Source organism: Balaenoptera musculus, chromosome 15 (assembly GCF_009873245.2).
Source record: "Balaenoptera musculus isolate JJ_BM4_2016_0621 chromosome 15, mBalMus1.pri.v3, whole genome shotgun sequence".
Lineage (NCBI taxonomy): Eukaryota > Metazoa > Chordata > Mammalia > Artiodactyla > Balaenopteridae > Balaenoptera > Balaenoptera musculus.
Window position 1 is genome coordinate 72,639,755 of NC_045799.1, and position 8,512 is coordinate 72,648,266.

General features: G+C 60.8%; 1 protein-coding gene across 1 annotated transcript; it reads left to right on the plus strand.

The window, feature by feature from the left end:
* Positions 1-339: 339 nt before the first annotated feature.
* TRIM72 (tripartite motif containing 72) lies at positions 340-8,246 on the plus strand. The gene is made up of 7 exons (XM_036824235.1): positions 340-564; positions 1,007-1,403; positions 4,124-4,219; positions 4,309-4,539; positions 5,392-5,414; positions 6,266-6,384; positions 7,294-8,246. Exons 2-7 carry the CDS (start codon positions 1,014-1,016, stop codon positions 7,869-7,871), a joined length of 1,437 nt encoding a protein of 478 aa, XP_036680130.1. The 5' UTR covers positions 340-564; positions 1,007-1,013; the 3' UTR covers positions 7,872-8,246.
* The last annotated feature ends 266 nt before the right edge of the window (positions 8,247-8,512 follow it).

The following is an 8,512-nucleotide window of genomic DNA, read 5'->3' on the forward strand; positions in this document are numbered from 1 at the left end:
GGTTCTATTCTCCCGCAGGTGGAAATAATACTGCCGGTGTGACTTTGGAGAGCCTTAAGCTTGGGGAATAAGTGGGTGACAAGCTGGGGAGGGGGCCACAGGCAGGGAACAGGGGAGGCTGGAGAGTGCGGAGGTTGGGGTGAGGGAGAAAGGGGAGACTCCCTCCAATCATGTTTCTGTCTTTTCCGTGGTATGAGAGGCCCTGTCTCTCTGCTGGCTCTGAGCTCTGGCTCCAGGCTGGGCAGGGGATGGGCCAGGACAGGTGGCCTTGACATGTGATGCTTGTCTGACCGCTCAGTCCTCACTTTTAGAACGGTTTCCAGAAGTGATGGAAGGGGATGGGCAGGGCAGCTAAATATAGTCCTGGGGCCAGAGCTCAGTCTGGGAGGGTCTGTCTGCTATTCACTGCGTGCCCATCACCCGTGGTGTCCCTTGTCCTCGCTCTGAGCTCGGTGCTTCCTTCTCACCTGTCTTCAGACACAGCTCTGACCTACCTACAGTTAGGCCTGACCTTGACTGGGCCTCTTGCGAGTCTCTTTTTGTCCAAGATCTCCAACCAGACCTGTGAGTCCTGCCGGTCCGGCCGGCCTGGGGATATGGGGGAGGGGAGGGCTGCAGGCCCTGGAGAGGTGAGAGGAGGGGAGGGGGGAGGGGCGCTGGAGAATTTGGGGTTGGGGCTGAGGCCTGGGGCTAAGTCGGGGGAAGGACAGTGGGTAAGACCGTGTTTGCAACCCAGCCTCGTGTTTAGGAAGTGGGTTTGAGACCGGGTCCCTGATAGGGGCTATTTGGGGGGCCGGGGCTGAGAACCGCAGTTGAGGCTGCCTTTGGGACTGAGAGGGAGTCCCCTTCCCTCCCTTGGCCGGAACCAGAGTCCCTTCCTGTTTGAGATGAGAGGCCTCTACAGGCTGGGGGTCCTCCCTGCGGGGCTGCCAACCCCGCCTGGGGCTGGGGCTGGCCCGGGATTGTGGCTCCGCTGAGCCTCCCTGACCGACACCTCCTTACCCAGGCCCGCAATGTCGGCTGCACCCGGCCTCCTGCACCAGGAGCTGTCCTGCCCGCTGTGCCTGCAGCTGTTCGACGCGCCCGTGACAGCCGAGTGCGGCCACAGCTTCTGCCGCGCCTGCCTAGGCCGCGTGGCAGGGGAGCCGGCGGCGGACGGCACGGTGCTCTGCCCGAGCTGCCAGGCACCCACGCGGCCGCAGGCGCTCAGCACCAACCAGCAACTGGCGCGCCTGGTGGAGGGGCTGGCGCAGGTGCCTCAGGGCCACTGTGAGGAGCACCTAGACCCGCTGAGCATCTACTGCGAGCAGGACCGCGTGCTCGTGTGCGGCGTGTGCGCCTCGCTCGGTTCGCACCGCGGCCACCGCCTGCTGCCCGCCGCCGAAGCCCATGCGCGCCTCAAGGTGCGGGGCCGGGCGGTCTCCGGTGGGGGGCGGGGGCGTATGGGGTTGTTGGACGGGTCGGGGCCGGGCCGATCGGGCCTCTTGAGCTTCAGGGCCCGGTGCGCCTGGAGCTGCCGGGTACGCGGGCGGGGCGGGGCGGGGCGGCTAGGGAATGGGGGTGCTGATGGGCTGAAGGCGGAGCTTGGCGGAGACCCGAGCCTTGAAGAGGCGCTCGGAGACAGGCCTCGGCGGGATAGGCGCGGCAGCTGCAGCGCGCCGGAGATGCGGGGGGCTCAGCCACGGGGCGGAGTCTGCGGAGCCCGGGGCTGAGCGAGGACTGAGTCGGTGCCCGCCGCCCAGGCGCGCAGGCTCTGCTGCTGGGCCGAGGCCCGGGTAAGAGGGGCGGGGCTGGCCGGGGGGGGCGTGGTGGTGGGCGGGGTGGGCACACAGCTGCTGGGCGGTGGCCCCCCCGCGCCCCAGGAGCCTCCGAGCTTGTGCGGGCCTGACCGTCACCAGATGTGGCCTAATCCAAGGGGACCCGGGAGGCCAAGGCACGCCTGGGTACGCACCTCTGTGCACAGGCCCAGGTTGGCACCGAGACCCAAGTCCAGGCTGTTACTGTGATTGGAGCTGGAAGTTCCAAACGCTTCCAGAGCCCACACACAGTTGTGCGCCCCGAGGTTGGCGATTTCCATGGAAGCCCAGCAAAGACACCCAGACACTGGCAAATGGGGACACAGGCACACGCTGGCTCAGCTGTCATACGTATGGCAAATCACACGCATGCATCTACAGGAGGGTTTATGTATACACAGGCCCAAGGAGGTCTGTCATGAAGCATTTATAGGGTTGTTGGAAGAATAAACGACAGGTGCAGGGGCGGGAGGAGGCGGGGTCTGGAGGCATGGAGCGGTCCTCCGTCTCTGTCTCCGCGGTGCAGAAGCTGCCACCGTCTTCTCGCGCTGCTGTTTGGGGGAGGTGGGGGGGGTGGGGTGGGGGGGGTAATCTTTGCCCACAAACATCAGCGTTGCAATGCACTTCTCCTTGGCCTCCAGACTCCTAGAGGGGGTAGACCCCGCCCTGAGGCTGGTATTCGAGGGCCCCAGTCTCCCCTAGGGGCCCAACTTCACCGTACCTCCGGCTTCAGCCTTGCACAGTCCCGCTCGGTGCTGGCTGGTGGTCCCTAACCCAGTGCAGGAGCCTCCTCCACCCAGGAGCCCTCCCTACCCAGGCAAACCTCTGCTGATAACCACAGAACTCCCATCCTTACCCATCTTTATCTGCGAAGAGAGAACAGAGGCCGTGAAATGGGACAGGGCACCAGGCAGCCCAGGAGCCTCGAGGGGGCAGGTGGGGTGGGATACAGTCTGCCAGGGTCTGTACCAGCCCAACCCTAAGCCGCAGGGAGGGGCTGGCTGGAGGTCTGAAATGGGGATCCCTGGAAGGAGCCTGAAAGAGGAGTGGGGCAGGAAGCCTGGGGTGGGACTGAACACCTGGGTCCTTGGGGAGGAAGGGGGGCTGGGTCCAGAGACCATGTACCAGACCCAAGTATGGTTGAATGGGATCTGCCGGGTGAGGGGGACACTCACGACCCCCTGAAGCCGTGCTGCCTCCTCTTGCACGCCTCGGAGTAGAAGGAGACAAGCCTGTCGGTAAGATCCACCACACACCACGTCGTGGAGCACTGCTCCCCACACCTCCTCACTGCAGGATGTTCCGAAAGTGTCTGTGCAGCCCCCAGCTTCTAGGGTGGCATTGTGCTTGGTCCCCATGGCTCAGCCCTTCTGCCCATGAACCTCAGACGGCTGAGAGCCACCAGGCCCACCCCATCCTGCAGCAGGCAGGGCTGTGGCCCTGCAGGACGTCTGGGGGAGGAGACGGACCTGGTGGCTGGCCACGGGAGCCCATGGTCCAATTCCAGTGAGGATTCATCAGCAAACAGTGCCTAGAGGGTCTCCCAGCTTCCTTTAGTGGGAGGTGGGAAGGAGGCTGCCAATTTGTCACAACCAGAGGTGAGGTGGGGATGACAGTTCCCATTCTGCAGAAGAGCAAACTGAGGTTGGAAGCGATGGAGGCATGGCTGATTCCAGGGCCATGGGTCTGATTCCAGGGCCGTGCACCTCCCGGCAAACAGTGGCTTTGGCTGGAGGTATAGGAACTCCCTTACACCTGCATTTCAGGAGTCACAAACTGACAGACCTAGAGTAGGAGCTGACCCACAGATATGTTTGGTTCATCCATGCAGAAGACATTTTTATTAAAATGTCTACCCCCAGAGCCCACCGGTGTGCAGGGAGGCTGATTAGGGTGTTTTGCTAAGGTTCTGCTTTTAGGTATAGGGTGAAGGCCAGGAATAGCAGGAGGCTGCATTTGTTCTTTACACACCCTCTGCTCACCGCTGAAACCTGCTGTGTGCAAAGCCCCTGCCCCTCCAGTGGAGGAGACCAAACCACATTTGTGATTATCATCCTCACGAAGACCTGTGCTGGGGGGCTGTCTGCTGAGGAGATGGAATCAGGGAAGGAAGGCAAGGCTAGGGAGGACTTACCTAGACAGACAACAGGAGGGTGAAGCATTCTAGACCTCAGAACCGGTACCGGCAAGGACTTGAGACCAGCGAGTGTGTATGGTAAAATGTCAGCCTGGCTGGAAGACAAGCTGGCACTGAGGCTGAGCCAGAGGGAGCAGGTTAAGTGGGGGAGGTGGGCAGCAACATCACTTCTTTATGTCTCACCCCCCAGACGCAGCTCCCACAGCAGAAGCTGCAGCTGCAGGAGGCGTGTATGCGGAAGGAGAAGAGTGTGGCCGTGCTCGAGCATCAGCTGGTGGAGGTGGAGGTGAGGGGCTCCGCACAGCAGAGCCCGGGGACTGGGGGTCTAGGTTGGGGGGTCCCCAGCCAAATGTTTTTGTCTGTCTGTCCCCACAGGAGACAGTGCGTCAGTTCCGGGGGGCCGTGGGAGAGCAGCTGGGCAAGATGCGCTTGTTCCTGGCTGCACTGGAGGGCTCCTTGGACCGCGAAGCTGAACGTGTACGGGGTGAGGCAGGGGTAGCCTTGCGGCGGGAGCTGGGGAGCCTGAACTCTTACCTGGAGCAGCTGCGGCAGATGGAGAAGGTGCTGGAGGAGGTGGCAGACAAGCCACAGACTGAGTTCCTCATGGTGAGCACTGGATGGCTTTCCTCTCTGCCCCTCAGCCAGGGTTCAGGTCTCAAAGACCTCATTCCATTGTCAGGCAGGGACCCTGAGGTCCAGAGAGGGGCAGGGACGAGCCAGGGTCACACACTGAGGAGGGGTGCACCCCAAGATGGCCATTATAGTTGTTTAAGCTGGGCACTGCACAAGGACACTATATCTAAGTGGGCACCATTCATATCATAGATATTGTAGGTCTGCATATTTATTAGGACAATTTTTTTACCAGGTGGAATTAGTTTCTTGAGGAAGGGGGTACTTTTTTCTTCTTTTAAATTAAAAAAAAATTATTTGTATTTATTTTATTTTTGACTGTGTTGGGTCTTCGTTGCTACATACGGGCTTTCTCTAGTTATGGTTAGCGGGGGCTACTGTTCGTTACGGTGCGCGGGCTTCTCATTGCGGTGGCTTCTCTTGCTGCGGAGCACGGGCTCTAGGCAGGCGGGCTCAGTAGTTGTGGCACGTGGGCTCAGTAGTTGTGGCTCGTGGGCTCTAGAGCGCAGGCTTAGTGGTTGTGGTGCATGGGCTTAGTTGCTCCACGGCATGTGGGATCTTCCCGGACCAGGGCTTGAACCCGTGTCCCCTGCATTGGCAGGCAGATTCTTAACCACTGGGACACCAGGGAAGTCCCAGGAGGGTACTTTTTTCTAATTCACACAGAGGTAAAGGGCTAAGGGCGACCTTGAATTCTGGGCTTCTTTTGTCTTCTCTGATTCTTCCTGGTCCCACACTCAGCATTTCTGTGGTCCCCCCCACCCTCAGAAGTCCCCAGTGTGCCCACTGCCTGCTCAGCTCCATTCTCTTTCTCTCTCTTTCCAGAAATACTGCCTGGTGACCAGCAGGTGAGATCAGCCTGGCCCTGCCCCCTTTCCCACTTTGCCCTTGTCTGCCAGGGACACTGGCACCCTCTACTCCCATTCAGTCCACTGCGATTCCCCTGCACGTTGTGTGGATGTAGAAAAGAACCCAACATGTCCTTCTCCTCAGGGACCTCCCAGACTTGTCCTGGAGACAGACAGGGACACAGGACACAGGAATCACTCAGTGCTGCCGTGGAGGGGAGGTGGTGGCCAGGGCAGGTTTTCCGGAGGTGTGCATTGTAGAGTTGGACGCTGAAGGAGCGAACAGGAGTTGGCTAGGTTAAAGAGTTGGTGGAAGAGCATTGCAGGCAGAGGGAACAGCAGTGCAAACCGCTAAGAGGGAGGGAAGATGAAGCTGGTGAGGCAGGAGGGGCCCAACTGTGAAGGAGTAAAATATTCATAACATAAAATTTACCATTTTAACCTTTTTTTTTTTTTTTTTTTTGGCGCGGCTTGCGAGGTCTTAGTTTCCTGACCAGGGATCGGCAGTGAAAGCACAGAATCCTAACCACTGGACCACCAGGGAATTCCCCATTTTAACCATTTTTTTTTTTAGTGTACATTTTAAGTTCAGTGGCATTAAGTACATTCATGTTGTTGTGTAACCATCACTGCCATCCATCTCCACAACTTTTTCATCTTCCCCAACTGAAACACCAACAGAGGAGTTTTAAGCCAGGGTGTGATGCGGTGGGGCTGGTGTTGGGGGGACCCTGGAACTCCACCACAGCATGTGTCCTCCTCTCTTCTGGGTACTCCCGCTTGCCCTCCCCCAACCCCGTGCCTCCTCCAGGAAGTCCCTTCTCACACACCTCTCCCCCCTCCCCCCCCAGGCTGCAGAAGATCCTGGCAGAGTCACCACCACCTGCCCGTCTGGACATCCAGCTGCCCGTCATCTCAGATGACTTCAAATTCCAGGTGTGGAGGAAGATGTTCCGAGCTCTGATGCCAGGTACTGGGAGGGTCTCGCTCTGGGTTTGCGTTTGTAACTGTGTGGTTGATGGGAGGCTCCGGCCACATACAGAGAGGGAGGTCCCAGCTGGGGAGGTCATCCAAGAAGGGCCCACTGCCCCTTTCCCTTGGGGTTTCCCTGCACCTTCATAACCTGTGCTCAGAGAAGGATCTTAAAGGGCATGGGGTTTTCAGGTGGGTGACTGACATGGTGAGGGCGCTGCTTACTGAGAGGGTGTTGCTGCCGGCAGAAGGGAGGCGGGGGCCCGGGTTTGAGCCCTGCGTGATCCTTGGCCCGTCCCTGCCCCTGTTGGCCAGTGGAGATGATGATCCCTGCTAACTGGGGGCTGAGGACCTGCAGAGATGGAACCCTGGGGTCAGACACTGACTCTGGCCTGTGGCTGGGGAGGCCCAAGGGCTCAGCCTCCTCTCCCCAATAGCTAAAGCACATTGGGGTGCTACAGGTTACAGAGCTCCAGGACACGTACACAAGGCTGGTGCAGCCCTCACTGGTGGGAATGGAGGGACCTCCATTTTATCCAAGAGAAGACTAAGGCCCAGAGACTGGATCACCACTGAGGTCACACAGTGGGGTGAGGTAGGGACTGGCCTAGGACCAGGCTTCCTGACCATCTCCTGCTCTGGGGCCTTAGAGGGCGAGTGACATGCCTTATATCAACTTAGTCCTGCCCACAACCCTGGAAGGAGGCAATTATGGCCTCGTTTTACAGCTGAACAATCTGAAGCCCTGAGAGGTGTGGTCTTTGGCCCCCACCAGTAAGCAGAGAGGGGCTCACTTCCCGGAGATGCCGGGGGAATTAGAGGAGACGCAGCTGGCCCACAGGTGGGTGGGCAGAAGGCTCGCGGGAGCCACACCTGCAGGGCCTGACCCTCCTCCCTCCGGTGGCAGCGCTGGAGGAGCTGACCTTCGACCCGAGCACGGCCCACCCAAGCCTGGTGCTGTGCGCCTCGGGCCGCCGCGTGGAGTGTTCGGAGCAGAAAGCGCCGCCGGCCGGAGAGGACCCGCGCCAGTTCGACAAGGCCGTGGCGGTAGTGGCGCACCAGCTGCTCTCCGAGGGCGAGCACTACTGGGAGGTGGAGGTGGGCGACAAGCCGCGCTGGGCGCTGGGCGTGATCGCGGCCGAGGCCGGTCGCCGCGGCCGGCTGCAAGCGGTGCCCTCGCAGGGGCTCTGGCTGCTCGGGCTGCGCGAAGGCAAGATCCTGGAGGCTCACGTCGAGGCTAAGGAGCCCCGCGCCCTGCGCACCCCGGAGAGGCGGCCGACGCGCATCGGGATCTACCTGAGCTTCTGCGATGGCGTCCTCTCCTTCTACGACGCCAGCGACCCCGACGCGCTCGAGCTGCTCTTCGCCTTCCACGAGCGCCTGCCCGGGCCTGTGTACCCCTTCTTCGACGTGTGCTGGCACGACAAGGGCAAGAACACTCAGCCGCTGCTGCTCGTGGGGCCCGACGGCGGCGGGGAGGCCTGAGCCGCCCGCCGGGTTTGGGGAGGGGTGCGGGGCCCTGCCGGCCTGGAAGGAGAGACGGGTCGGGTTGCCGGGCTTGAAGGCAGGGCGGAGGGGGTTGGGGACCGGGAAGTTCAAGCGTTCTGAGAACTTTGGGGTTGGCATGAACAGGGGACTGCCAGCCAGGGGTTGGAGTGCTGGTGGGAAAGGGAGATCTAAAGTCAGGTCAGTGGGGGAACTCCACTTGGAGAACCAGGAAAGCTCGAGGGTTCTGAGAAGAAACAGATTAAGGGTCAGGGGGCTTGGGGAGAATTGCGGGGAGGAGCTGGAGAACTCTGTAGAGCAGCGGTCCCCAACCTTCTTGACACCAGGGACCGGTTTCGTGGAAGACCATTTTTCCACGGATCGGGGGCGGGGCGGGGGTTTGGGGGATGGTTCAGGCGGTAATGCCAGCGATGGGGAGCGATGGGGAGCGATGGGGAGCGATGGGGAGCGCAGATGAAGCTTCGGCTGGCTTGCCCACAGTCCACCGCCTGCTGTGCGGCCCCGGTTCCTAACAGGCCACAGACTGCCACCGGTCCGTGGCCCTGGGGGTTGGGGAGCCCTGCTGTAGAGCAAGGAGCCCCTGCAGCCTTGCACTCCGCTCCCCCTTGGGGGCCTCCACT